Consider the following 15,398-nt stretch of genomic DNA (forward strand, 5'->3'; position numbering starts at 1 on the left):
TTGGCTTCTTAAATACACTACAGAAAATAACAAACTAAAACGTTGAAAAACAACGAACTCCYTATTCTATTGGAAGGCTGGAAACATTCAAAAAACAGAACAAACTCCCCCTGCAAAGCAAGGACTTATTCAAACATGACCCACGACTAACAAAAAACCCAACATACCTTCTCCTAAACTAAACAACTCCAGCTTTAGTTTACCTCTGATGCATTGCACATACCGAGCATACCTCGCAATTTCTCAAATTGATCAACCTTCAGTGGCTTTGTCATAATATCTGCAACTTGAGCTTATGTGTTGCAATACTTCAATTCGATGGTACCTTCATTCACTAAATCACGAAGGAAAAAGTACCTCACATCTATGTGTTTGCTTCGATTATGTATTACCGGATTCTTTGAAAGCTTGATGGTTGACATGTTGTCACAATTAATAACAATAATTACCTTCCTTTTGAATAAAACCAATATGCTCAAACATCCTCCTTAACCACAACACTTGACACGCACAAGCTGTGGCAGCCACAAACTCCGCTTCTATGGTGGAAAGAGTCACAATCGGTTGTCGTTTTGATGACCATGCAATTGCAACCCCACTTAGAAAAAAAACGTAACCCAATGTACTCTTTCGATAATCATAATCACCCGCGTAATCGCTATCGGAGTATGCGATCAGCCGATTACTACCCCCTTTCTTATAGAAAATTCCAAACTCTTTAGTTCCCTGGACATAACGAAATAGCTTCTTCATTGCTGTCATATGTTGTTCGGTAGGAGATTCCATGTGTCAACAAAGCTGACATGCAATAAACATTATGTCGGGCCTGGTTGCAGCCAAGTACATAACGCACCCCACCATTTGTTTATACATGGTTGCATCAATGAAGCCACTTTGATCGTTCTTTACCAGCGTGCACCCGAGAAATATAAGATTCTTTACACTATTGCAATCCTCCATGTTGAACCTCTGAAGAATTTCACAAGCATATTTTTGCCGACTTAGGTGAATTCTATCTTCACCTTGATTAACCTCCACACCCAAAAAGTAACTCATCTCCCCCATGTCTGACATTTCAAATTCAGACTTCATCGAGGTCTTGAATTTCTCAATTAATGCAAGTGTGGTTCCTGTTATAATCAAGTCATCTACATAAATTGAAACAATTAGAAAATCATCATTCTCCTTGACCGACTTAACAAATAGTGTTGGTTCATAAGGACATTTCTTGAACCCTTCCTTAAGAAAGTAGTTTTCTATCCTCCCGTACCAGGCCTTCGGAGCCTGCTTCAAACCGTATAGGGCCTTTCTTAATCCATAATACATTTTTCTCCTTACCCTGCACTTCAAAACCTTGGGGCTGCTCTACAAAGACAGTTTCTTCTAGCATGCCATACAAAAAAGCATTTTTAACGTCTAACTGATGAATTTTCATACCTCTTTGTGCAGCAAAAGCAAAGATGGTTCTGATTGTATCCCACCGAGCCACCGGAGTAAAGACCTCCGAGTAGTCTAACCCTTGTCTTTGAGCGTATCCCTTCACTATGAGTCGAGCCTTATGCTTATCAATATTTCCATCCTTGTCTAACTTGGTCTTGAACACCCACTTTACTCCGATTGTTGTTGCACCCTGGGGTAAATCACAAAGTTCCCAGGTGTTATTCCTCTCGATCGCCTCAATTTCAAGCTTCATAGCATGTCTCCAACACTCCTCTTGCGTTGCATCATGGTAATTTGTAGGCTCCGATAAAGAAGAGAACATGGCGACATTCTCCTCCTGGTCTTCATCACTAAAAACCCCCTCTCCACTGACGTAATCGTGCATCCAAGCAGGTGTTCTTGTTTGCCTTCTTCCCCTCTCATTGGTTGTAGCTGTAACCGGATTCACATCTGAAGGCCCACTTTCAGTCCCACTTGATGGACCATCCAAATTGCCAGGCCCATCAGAATTGTGAGGCCCAGTTGAGTCATTGAATGACTCGTTTGTAACGTCAAATGAACCTGCCCCATCTTCATTATTATCTTCCCATTCTAAATCTGAAACATTAATTCCAGATTCTTGAGACCAGTTCCACGTGGCTTCTTCTTCGAATACAACATCCTTGCTAACAATAATCTTATTGGTAGTTGGATCATAGAGTCTATATGCCTTGGCTTCTTCACTAACCCCAAATAGAACACATTTAAAGCTTCTATCATCCAACTTTAATCTTTTTTCTTTAGGCACATGAACATGAGCAATACAACCGAATACCCTAAAATAACTTACAGAGGGTTTTCGATTGCTCCACTTTTCTTCAGGCATGCTATTTTTGAGAGCTGCAGTAGGACTTCGGTTAAGGACATGTATACACCAGTTGGTGGCTTCCGGCCAAAATATCTTCGGAACCTTTCTAGCACTCATCACACTTCGGACCATATTCATCATGGTTCGGTTCTTCCTCTCAGCCACACAATTTTGGTGTGGCGTATAGCTTATGGTAAGCTGTCGTTTTATCCCATTGTTTTCACAAAATAGCTTAAACTCCCTGGAATTAAACTTCCCTCCTCTATCGGTTCTCAAACACTTGATCACCGTTCCTGCTTCTCTCTCAACCAAAGCTTTAAACTTCTTAAAAGTTTCTAAAGCTTGTGACTTTTCTGTAAGAAAATAACTCCAACATTTCATTGAGAAATCATCAATGAAAATAATAATGTACCTCTTTAGACTACTCGACTGGGGGTGATAGGTCCACAAATGTCGGAATGAACGAGCTGTAATCGTTGGGTTGCCCTCCACGAACATGCTTTTGGAAATGGCTCTCTTGTTTGCTTTCCCACCAAGCAATCTGCACAAGTACCCACTTCAGTATTGATAGCTGGCAGCCCCTTCACCAATTCTTTGTCATGTAGCACCTTTAAACTCCTACTGTTGATGTGTCCAAACCTTTGATGCCAAAGAAGAGTAACATCACCAGTTTATGCTTTGTGACACTCCTCATTACAACTTGGTTTAGCTTTGATCATGAACATCCTATTTGAGCTCATTTGGATGCGTATGATCAGGCCTCTTTTTGGATTAAACATGTTGCAAGTTCCTTTCTTTATTAATATCTCCACCCCTTTCTTGAACTTGACCGACGCTGATTAAATTATTCTTGAGATCGGGAACGAAGTACACATCGGTTAACGTATGAACGATCCCTTCAATATCTAGACGTACACTTCCTTTTCCCAAAACAGCCATATGTACATTATTTCCAAGACACACGTTATTACGGTAGGTATCATCCAATGAACAAAACCATTTCTTCTCTCCCATCATGTGATTCAAGCAACCCGAATCCAAAAACCAAACACACTGTTTTGTTGAACCGCCATCATCTGCTTGAGCCATCAACACCATTTTCTCCATATCGTCATGCTCGACACCGCCATCATCTGCTTGAGCCATCAACACCAGTTTCTCCGTATCGTCATGCTCGACACCGCTATCATCTGCTTGAGCCATCAACACCATTTCCTCCGTATCGTCATGCTCGACATAGTTAGCATCATTCTCCCAATCTGGACACGCACTTTGAAAGTGTCCAAGTTTGTGACATTTGTAACATTCGATAGTACTCTTGTCGAAGGAAGATCTGCCACGTCCTCTAYCTCTGCTTGAACCACCACGTCCCCTTCCCCGACCTCGAGAGGGTGAACTAGTCGTTATCTTCAGGCCTGCTCATCTTCTTGTTGCCCGATCATGCACTGCTCATGAACCAGTAGGCTACCGTGTAGTTCATCAATCGTCATAGTGTGGAGATTGTTTGATTCTTCAATCGAACAAACAACGTAATTGAACGTTGGGCTCAAAGATCGTAGTATTTTGGCAACAACCGAACCTGAGGTCAAAGAGTCACCATTTGCCTTCATCTTGTTCACGATCATCAGGGTTCAGGCAAGGTAAGCGTCGACCTTTTCACCGTCTTTCATTGAGAGAAGTTCATACTCTCTTCTCAAAGCCTGCAGTTGAGCTCTCTTCACCTTTGTAGAGCCCTCATACTTTTGTCTCATGGAGTCCCAGATGCCCTTTGAAGAGCTCTTATCCAAGATAGTTTCCAAGATTTTCCTTTCAATTGCTTGGAACAGATAGTTCTTCACTTTCAAGTCCTTCAACTTGGCTTCAGCCAAAGCCTTCCTCTGTACTTCACTTGGATTGGCCGTTTGTGTGGGAACGCCATCTTCCACCAGGTTCCACATCTCCTTACTCCTTAGGAAATTCTTCATTAGCAAAGCCCAATGATCAAAATGACCATCGAACTTTGGAATTGATGGTTGCACAAACTTATCAGAGTTCTCCATATCCTCCTCTCTTCCTCACATTTTGACAGTAAAGAGCTCTTCCACCGAGCTCTGATACCAAATGTTATGGTATCACACACACTCAATTGTATAGTAAACACTCAGTATTGGTGCTCAAAAACTTTTTTGCATCTTATTCATGCTACCAATTGGCTTCTTAAATACACTACAGRAAATAACAAACTAAAACGTTGAAAAACAACGAACTCCTTATTCTATTGGAAGGCTGGAAACATTCAAAAAAACAAAACAACCCCCCCCCCCCCCCCCCGGCAAAGCAGGGACTTATTCAAACATGACCCACGACTAACAAAAAACCCAACAACGAGAACACAAGAACAACCTATTAACCTCATATTGTGATAACAATAAAAATTAAAAGATCTTTTAAATTAAAATTGAAATTTAAAACGATTCAAAAAAAATTGAGAGTCAAAAGGGTAATATTAGAAATCAAAATGATAAAATTTTAAACACGATCATACTAACCCGATTATCCTGGAAATTGAAGTTATCCACTTATTTCAACATTTATCATTTATTCAAACCAAGAAGAAGGTATCGATTAAGAAGGTATCGAAAGGATTTCAAGGAGAAATCAAAGATCAAGAAGCCGTAAAGTTTGGATGCAGGAATCGAACAACAAAAAGAAGCTGTAAGGTTTGCATGCAGGAATCGGACAACAAGAAGTCGTAGAACACAGTTTATTCAAGGTATATGTTACTATTGCTCGATTTGAACATGCTTTCATTCGATTAGGAATAGAGAATCACACATTTATCACAATGATTATGGGCGAAATCAACTAAAAGATTTGGTGTGATATGAATGTAATAATCATGTGATGTCACTATTATAACATCACTTGATCATAGTCGCACTCGATTTGATCATGGTTTCGATCAGTTAGGGTTAGACAATCACACATTTATCACGCCGATTACAGATGAAATCGACTAAAAGATTTGGTATGATAATCATGTTATATCATTATTATAGCATCACCTGCTCATAGTCGCACTCGATTTGATCATGGTTTAGATCGGTTAGGGTTAGACAATCACACATTTATCACAACGATTACGGACGAAATCGACTAAACGATTTGATGTAATATAGGTATGATAATCATGTGATATCACTATTATAACATCATTTGCTCATAATCGCACTCGATTTGATCAATGGTTTCGATCGGTTAGGACTAGACAATCACACATTTAAAAGATTTTTATCCACTTCACTTCAACACCCCAAATAAGGCTCACAAAAGTTTATTGTTTGTAATTGGTTTGATTATGTTTGAAACATTTAGACTTAGATCTTTAAAAAAACTGTAAGCTACTTTCAATTGTGAAAATTAACATATCGCAATTTTTTCCAGACTGGTTCAGGTTCCAGGTCGAGTATAACCAACGGTGAAGGAGGAGACCAACCGGAAAAGGGGGATTTTTACACTTAATGGGTTCTTCAACGGGGATTCAGTAGATCGTGGGGACCCAACGGGGATCCTTGATAAGCTCCTCGACAGAGAACGGGACGGTTACAGAGACGGTTTTGGTTAACGGTTTCAAGGACGGGATACCAATAAGTGGCCCGAACCTGGGCCGTTGCCGTTCCTAATTGTAAACAAACAATCATATAGAGCATGATACACAAGTTGCTGCTGATTCTTAAGGTCCATGTTTATAGATTTCATTTATCCTCTACCCTATACTTGTAGCCGCTAAAAAATCAAATAAAAAGACAATCACGCCCACCGACTGCACCTTCAACCATCTCTATAGAAGAATCGAAGGAACCAAAAAAAAAAGGAAAACAAACCTTTTGTGCATACGTATATATATACATACATACAAAGCCTAATTACACGACGCTAGACCACATTCACCATGTAATTTGTGGGTTAATCGCGAATCATAATATGGAATATGATCGAAGGAAGAGGAACGTAGGAGTATATAGTGTCACATATCTACGTCAAAGTGTGGAACGGGAGCCTGTTCCCTTAAATATCTTAGGCGTCTTCTTCGTGAATAGAGCCCAACAAAGTACAAGCTGAATGACAAAACAATAGCAGAGCAGTCGAATAAGTCTATAGGATCAAGGTACCGCCCTGCAACACCACCATCCATACGTTACAAATATATTAACAAACAAACAAAATGTGTGCGAATCATTTCTATTAGGTCATTTTTGAAGATCCTGAAAGAGCTTAAGAGCTTTAACTTGGTGTTACTCTAGGACAAGTTTTATGGAATTCTAATGGGCCGTTTACCAAACACTTACCCGGTAAGTGATTTACCGGTAAAATTTAACACTATTATTTACTTACCAGGTAAGATTTTAGTCCGTCAAAACGACATTATATGCAACAATTCACCCGGTAAGCGCTTATCGTGGTAAGAGTCGTCGCCCTCACTTACCGGGTAAGACTCATGATCCTTGTGTCGCTCTTACCGGGTAAGATTCTTAGTCCTTACCATATTCATCAAATGAGATAACGTGACTTGGTAAGCGCTTACCCGAGTAAGTGTCTGGTAAACGACCCCAGTAATCTTACATTCATCCATAACAATGGGTGGATCTCGAATGCCTCATCTACCTAGACCACTCTTAGGGTAGATGGTTTGTTTCCATTGGTTCATTACAATCTTTTATTTGCTGAAAATATTCATACTTTTGCAGATAACTGTGGTATACGTTCAACCTTGTTAACAAACTTCGAGAAACCATCTAAGAGTAATAATATGCTAAAGAAAACTTCACTTAGAAATAAGATATATGACCTCTCATGTGCATAGTTCCCTGAATAGCATATAAATTCTCAATCCAAGTAGAACTGCATGCACATGTTACATGTACACCTTCAGAAAATTGTTAGCTGTGTTGCTTGCACTTCCTTGATTCATTGCACTGTACCCCCTTCTTTCTGGTATGATTCAGTTCTAATCTACGGAAAGACACTGTTGTGACTCAATATAGCATTTTTTTAAAGTCTGCTCGTCTATTTAATGTCACAACCTAAACGTTTGAATAAGGTGCTCTGTTCATGGCACGAGGCCAGGTCATACCAAACTAGGACACAAGTCCCTCAAATGTGTCCAGGTATCTAAAAGTTCATGTCATATACAGCCTTTTGACATGTGTTCAAGAATTATCGGAAAAAATGATGATAATTTCTTCTGGTTCTGACAAGGGTCCTATATTGGCATCATCCGCAACTTGCATATTGTTTAACGCTTATCCAAACAGCCTATCCGAAACTTGCACCAAACAGCCTATCCAAAACTATTCGACTACATGACTCCCTCTCATGAACATTGCATGATTTGCATCCTCTCTGTTATTGATAATTATTATATTCAAAGGATGTTTGAATGATAGTTTCATATCACATATCAAGGAAGATGTAGTACTTCCTGAACATGAAGATCTAGTTCCATATCGTCTCTTTGCCAATAAAAAACCTGTTTTTGATCTCATACCCAAGTCAAAGAAGTGACAATGTTTTAACTTAAATTACCAAAGCAAGCATGACTGCAAACGAGTCAAGATTTTATCAAGTAATTTCAGCTCGATCAAATCGAGCCTTACTAGGTTTGAATACAAAATTGGGCTCGAAACATATAAGAGTTGAGTTCATGTTTATACGAACTTGAATTCTTATCAATCTTTTTGAACCCTATGTCTGTGTTAATATTTTCGGGTCAAGCTTGAACCGAGCTTGTTTTATTGAGCATAGTTCTTATGATATTTTCAAGCTATAAGAGTTCTTGAATCAAGCTTGTTTTATCAAGCATAATTCTAATGGATATTTTTGAGTTATTCGAGCTCAAATCTCCCTCAAACCTACATCAAGAAGACTCGCCGAGCTATCAAATTGAGCTCAACCTTAGCCTAACGATAACTGATGCCGTCTTTTCAGGAAGATACAAGAAAACAAATTGTGTCGCCAGATCTATGGGAAGAGAGAAGCTCTATGAATCATTTTAATCCTTTTGCCATGAGTTACAATTGAGGAAGTGAGGAAGAACTTACATCTTGGAAGAAAGTCAAAAGGACTAAGTGTATAGAGAGCACCAAGAAACACCTGCAAACAAGAAAAAAACATTCAGCACATTCCTACACATTTCAGCTTAAATACTTGTAATCAAAATACTCCTACCAAGAACAAGATATTTAGCAAAACAAGAAATACAAGTATACTCCACAAGAGAACTCCAAATACTTTTTGATTTGACTATGTTATATTTTTGTCAAATACGATGTTGATTGTTGAATCCAGAGATAAGCACCTTTAGACACTAAATGCACCATACCAGCAAAGAATTGAGCAAGTATTTAACACTCTATATAGTGTATGCTTGAGGTGCATGATTTCTTATTGTAACTCCGTATAGGACACAAAGTTTCAGAAAAATGAAACCGAATCATAAAGAGGATTCTTAATACTACGCAATTCAGATTCGCTTAACTGCAACTAAACGCAATCTGCTAAGGTAAGCAACCGGTCTATCAGGATCCATCATCGCTTGAAGCATTCTCTTGACAAATAAGGGGAGCTGAAGTACTTGCTGTCACAAGAAAAGCACAATCATCAGATTCCTTTAAAAGCTTATCTCTACCATGAATTGAAGTCACATGTACAAAACTACCTCAATATCTAGCTTCAAAGATCAAAAACTATGGTAAAGAGGAAAGAGAAGATATGGGAAGGAGGAAAAGATATGCGAAAACTGTGTCAAATGGATACAAATCAGCCTTACTATATGTGCAGTAAAATCTAACTGCAGTATAAGCTATCTGAGCACTCATGTGCTACAATTAGTGCTATCACAGTACTCACTCGTGTTGTGTTTGGTATGCAATAATGAAAAGCAAAATGATATGGACCATTGCAAAAGCACCAGTGTTTACCATGTGAGAATGGAATGAACCATTTCTCGGGAATCTTATTTTGAGGAATGTGTTCCTTCCATTTTGTTGATTTTCATTCCTTGAGGAAAGGGTATTCTTTTTTCATACCATCATGGAATGGAATGAAAACTTGCAATATAACCCACTTTTTCTCTGTGATCTTAATAACAACTCTAAAAAAATTCAAAACTTTAATTCAATCATGTTTTTATTCTTCAAAAATAACAACAAAATCTATATTTGTATCATAATTTTAATTTTTGAAATTTTCTTGGTCTTAATTTTTTGTAAATAGAATTTTGACAAGTTTATTAAATTATGTACCGACTAAAACCAAACCACATAAACTCGATATATCCCACTAGAAAGTAGGGTCTACGAGGGATAGGATGTACACAGACCTTACCTCAACCACTAGGATCAAGAGGTTATTTCCCTGAAGACTCCAACAGATTATGTACTAAATAGAAGTAAAAATATTCATTTGTGTGTACATATAGCATGAAAAACTAATACAACGACTAAGACGCATCCAAAAGAGAAATAAATATACAAGCATTGATTTATATTTTGTTTTTGAACATCTCATATTTAATGATAATTCGAAAGATAAAACTATGAAAAAGATATTATATTTACAAGTGCATTTAGTTATCATTTCTCATGATTATCAAAAATTAGAGGTTATAAAAACATTAAAAAATTGAATCAATATTTTTTTTATTTGTTAAGTATCTAAATTAATATCAAAATAAACATAAAATACTCTATATACAACTTATACGATATTTTCTAATTTGAATCGTAATTGATTTACACTAAATCATTGTTGTCTCTATTTACCAAATTAATTCAACTCAGGCGCCTATTCATGTATGTCAAACAACAGACTTGGACGATTCCATTGCATCCCCATGATAATGGAATGTAATGGCCCATTACATTACTTTGTCTATTCCATTTCCCTGTCATTCCATTATATCCAATCAAACAGACCCTTGCTACAATTATTTTTTACTGTGATCTTTGGCATCTTTGGCCAAAAAGAGACCATGTGATTCATGCAAAATGCTCCCTCACCGTGAACTGGACAAACTTTAGGGCTCACGGCCATTTGATTTCAATAAATGGAACAGTTCTTGATTAGAAGAAGCAAACACAAGGTACATTGAAATCAGCACCTAAGAACAGGTCAATACAGGGAAAGGTGTCACCCTACCAGAATGAAACCGCAAGCACCTCCAGCAAAAAGGCAATTGTACTGCCTAACATTCTTGAGAACCTCACGTACCCCTGGATCCTGCTGCTGGAATAATGTTGCTTCAGGCGTCAATCTTGTAATAGGACCAGAGCACATAGGGCACTTGCAAGGCCGAAATGCTGCAACATGGTTCCAGTACTCCATGATACAACCGCCTGTACAAGGAAGAATGAGCTTTTTATTGCGCAATAATACACCACGAATTAATAGAAGAAGAGCATCTTGGCAGAGAAACAAAAAATACTTTGCTGATAGCATAAGACAGCCCCACAGAGATTTTACTTCACCATACCTTGACCAGTTTCTCACCCTCTTAACAGAAAATCATATCTTTGGTCAGGGTGTATCACATGGATAAGATATCACTTACAACTTACAGCAAATGGTATAATTATTACATGGGATCCTGTTAACATACCAGCTTCAAAGATACCAAACGGCGTCAAACGGATGTCCCTATTATATGTTCTACTGTAAGATTTTGGATGCAGGGTTATCGTAATTGATGATGGTGTAACCATGCAATCCATTGATCCGTTTACATAATCATTAGCCCCCCCCCTCTCTCTCTAACCATTCACTCTCTACGGATCTTAATACCAATCTGTATGATACCCTCAACAACAGTGAACAACTCACAATCAATCCCATGACTACTATTTCAGCAATTTCACCTCTTGTTGGCCTCTCTTCCTATATGCATGAGCCGATTGATTCAATGAATAGCACAATCCGAGAGTACTTTACTTGGGATGATTGCATTCCCTTACACCTACATCACCACCCAATTCACATAAAAAGGAAAGATATAACACAAAAGTTGAAGACACTCACATTCAAGAAGCAACCACGTACAGCGCAAGCCGCAAGGTCTTCTTCTCCCTCTCAACAGACTTTCTAGTATATGTCTGACGGTGTTATCAGATGGATTATGTTATTGTGCGATGGATTCTACATTAAAACTCCCCAAGAACGAATCAAGTCTAGATATTACAGCGCAAGCCGCAAGGTCTTCTTCTCCCTCTCAACAGACTTTCTAGTATATGTCTGAAGGTGTTATCAGATGGATTATGTTATTGTGCGACGGATTCTACATTAAAACTCCCCAAGAACGAATCAAGTCTAGATATCTTGTACTGTACAGCTTTTTTAATCCCTTCTACCACATGCTTTACCATAAAAGGCCAGGTAGCTAAATTGTCTATTTTGATTCGTAGTGTCAACAAGCATAGTCAATATTTTAACATACCCTCAATGAACTCCCTGAGGTCTAAACTCAAGCATGTATAGCTTCATTTTCCAACAAACTAACCATTCAACAAACAGATACTACCATGAAATTACTTCCCCATTATTGTTTCGTCAATTTTCTTTTTTCACCTGATCAATCAGAACCCTCCCATTGTATGCATAATTTTCTCCGCAAGCACACAAATCAACAAGCTAGGGTTCAATCAATCAACAACAAGAAAACATAAAAGAATTGTCATATACCGCAGTACCAGTGGCCACAAGGGCCTCGGCATGGAGCGGAGAAGGAGCCGAAACAAATAGGGCAGCAGTCGTCTACCGGAGGCCCATCATGGAGGGTCAAACTGTTTCTCTCCCTCTCGGAAACTGACAGGCTGCTTCTTGTTGACGCTGAGTCTGTTCCTGATTCTTCCATTACAGTTGCCATGTCTATATCAAGATCAAAAGCAGATGAAGTGGTGACGAAATTGCGCCTCCTAATGATGATGATGACGACGACGATGAATCATGAATATCTAAAATATACGTATGTGATTCGTGTCAGAAACAGTTAGGGCTCCAATCGCTCTCAATATATCAGTATCCTCTCTGTAAACCGACAAAGGAAAGGATCAGAGTTATCTTTGTGCATACTCGTGACCGTCGAGATAAAAAATGGCGGTTCATGGCCGACACTTCTGCTTTGCATTTTCGTCCCTCAACTTCCCATCTATTTCATCATTTCTAGACAAATATTTCCACCAACATATTTTATATCTATTTTAAAAACATGTAACTAACCGGTCGTTTACCAAACGTTTATCTGGGTAAGTACTTACCAAGTAACATTATCTCACCGGATGAATATGGTAAGAACCAAGAATCTTACCCGATAAGAATAAGACAAGGACCAAAAGTCTTACCCAGTAAGTGAGGGCGACGACTTTTACCACGGTAAATGCTTACCGGGTAAATTGGTGCATATAATGTCGTTTTGGTGGACTAAAATCTTACCCGGTAAGTAAATAATGGTGTTAAATTTTACTCGTAAACACTTACCGGATAAGTGTTTGGTAAATGGCCCCTAAATTTTTAAATTTACCTTTAACCAATATATAAATATTAAAGTGTTGATAAAATATATACAATAATTAAGAGTAAATTTGTCATTTAGTTAACCAAAAATTATAATAAGTATCTATACTATATTATAAATCATTTGATAAAAATTATTAAAAACCGTTTTTTATACATGAAGTACTGTTTATTGCTGTATATTACTTAAAATTCAAGATAATTTGTACGTAAGTGCAACTTATTAAAGTTTCATATTTGAATTCGTGTAACTAACTGTAGATAAACATAATCAAATAGAAGATAAACATCTCATTTTAAAGATAAAAAATCTAAAATATAATTAGGATAATCATTGAGTTCTAACAAAATACCTAATTATTATCTTTATAAAAAATTATATTATTAAACCAAAAAAATTGAATTAAAGAAATACACAAAAAAAAATTAAATAGTCAGTTTGGTACCAATATCAATATTTCTTTTTCAATTTTTTATGATATATCTTCATATTTATATTTTATTCAAAAATAAAAACATTATTGTTTTCTCAAAATTACATAAAACCGTATTATAACATTGATCGAAACAAAAAAAGCGAAACATTGAAATCGAGATATATTTCAATACATTGTGCGAGTATCATTCTAATCATGTATAAAATTATGTGTTATTTTTATTGTATACGCTTGTTCTAAAATACAGAGACCCAGAGAGTACCATTCTACCACATCCCAATTAGAGATGCATCGGGCCGGCTTTTCTAGGATGAACTCAGGCCTTGTGGATCGGACTAGGTTTTTCTAAGCCTAATGGGCAGGGTTGGGCGGGCTTTTTTTTGGCGCAAATTGAAGTTCGACTCTTTTAAGCAGTGATGGTCAAAAATAGGTCACAGGTCAGTCTCAACCGGTCCCAATATTTCTTATAACTGGTTATAACCTGACCCGGTTGAATAGATGAAGACCGGTCAGGTTAGTTTATAACCAGTTATAGGCCGCCGGTCCCGGTCCCACCTTTAAAAAATATTTTTTTATTTTTTTTAATAATATATATTTTTAATATATTATTAAATTTATCTTACGGGTCACTTAAATACACTTTAAAAATACGTTTTATTATGAGAATTGTGAATATTTTTTGCGTTTTTTGCGAATTGAAAACTTGATATGTAAATCTCTCAACCTTGTTACATACATATATATAGTGTTTAGAGGCCAAAAAAAATACAAAAAAAGGATCAAAAACGACTAATTAACGACTATAACTTTAAAAAAAAAAAGTCATTTTTTAATATTTAGGGCCGGGACGGGCCGGGCCATTACCGGTCCCGGTTCCGATCCCACAAATCCAACAAAAACCATAACCGGATGTAACCGTTGATCCCATAACCGGTCCTCACCGGTCCCAGGTCGGGCCGGTCCTTGGCCGGTCTCGGGCTAGGCGGGGCCGGTTTGGCCATCACTACTTTTAAGTAATAATGAAAGTAAGATCTGTGGAGTATGATCTAACAAATTTGACATCTACTTCAAATAATTGCGTGATTATTTTAGTATCTTTGGATAATAAAAAAATGCATAAAATAAAAAAAATTAGACCAAAATAAGATATAAGTAAAGGATTGAAAGATTATGTGTCATCATCAAAAGAAAGTGACTGATTGGAATATTTTCCAATTATTAGAATTTACCATAATAAATGTTTTATTTTCATTGTAAACTAATTCATATTTAAAAAACTTGTGATTAATGAGAATTACTGATTCATTATCTGATTGCTCTTGTTCTATTATGAATTTCCTATAACATGTTATCAACACGTATTCTTCAAAAAAGCTAATTAAGTTTATGATTTATTCATTTTAATTGCATTAATCAATTTAGTGTCATGCAATGGATTATTGTTGATCTATTGTATTTATCTATTTAGGGGTCGTTTACCTAATCACTTACCCAGTAAGTGTTTACCCGTGAATTCAACACTATCACTTACTTATCGTGTAAGATTTTAGTCCACGAAAACAACATTGTATGCAACAATTTATCCGGTAAGCACTAACCGTGGTAAAAGTTGTCACTCTCACTTACCGGGTAAGACTTTCAGTCCTTTTTTTTGTTCTTATAGGGTAAGATTTTTGGTTATTACTATATTCATCTGGTAAGATAACGTAACTTGGTAAGTGCTTACCCGAGTAAACATTCGGTAAACGGTCCCTTAGACTTGTTCTTTTAGTTTTATTTAATATACGGATTTTTATATATAATGGTGATTAAAAATGAATTTATATTGTTGATTAAATAAAAATGTTGGTTTTAGGAAGTAATGACGTGTTTGTAGAAGGGACAGATGAATACAAACACAACAGATTTAACATTTTAATTATTTCTTCTGTATTTTGTATAAAATCAAATAAATTACATATTTGTTGCGTGAGTTAGGAAGGTAAGTGTTGGTCCCAAAAGGGTCTACAAGAATACTAAACAGGTTGTAGAAGGGGGGGGATGAATACAAACACAATTTTCAAATTTAAAATATATATTGATAAAGAAGATCAATACAGATTTTACAAGATTGTTTGCGGAAAGATAAG

The 15,398-nt window shown here is 37.0% G+C and overlaps 1 protein-coding gene across 1 annotated transcript; it reads right to left on the reverse strand.

Moving 5' to 3' along the window:
• Positions 1-5,968: 5,968 nt before the first annotated feature.
• LOC112507167 (E3 ubiquitin-protein ligase RNF170-like) lies at positions 5,969-12,388 on the reverse strand. The gene is made up of 5 exons (XM_025111613.1): positions 12,002-12,388; positions 10,466-10,662; positions 8,805-8,903; positions 8,368-8,419; positions 5,969-6,442 (listed from the first exon to the last, which is right to left on the reverse strand). The coding sequence occupies exons 1-5, from the start codon at positions 12,183-12,185 to the stop codon at positions 6,294-6,296; spliced, it is 681 nt and encodes a 226-aa protein (XP_024967381.1). The 5' UTR covers positions 12,186-12,388; the 3' UTR covers positions 5,969-6,293.
• Between the last annotated feature and the right edge of the window lie 3,010 nt (positions 12,389-15,398).

This window comes from Cynara cardunculus, assembly GCF_001531365.2.
Source record: "Cynara cardunculus var. scolymus isolate 2C chromosome LG 2, CcrdV1, whole genome shotgun sequence".
Taxonomy (NCBI): Eukaryota; Viridiplantae; Streptophyta; class Magnoliopsida; order Asterales; family Asteraceae; genus Cynara; species Cynara cardunculus.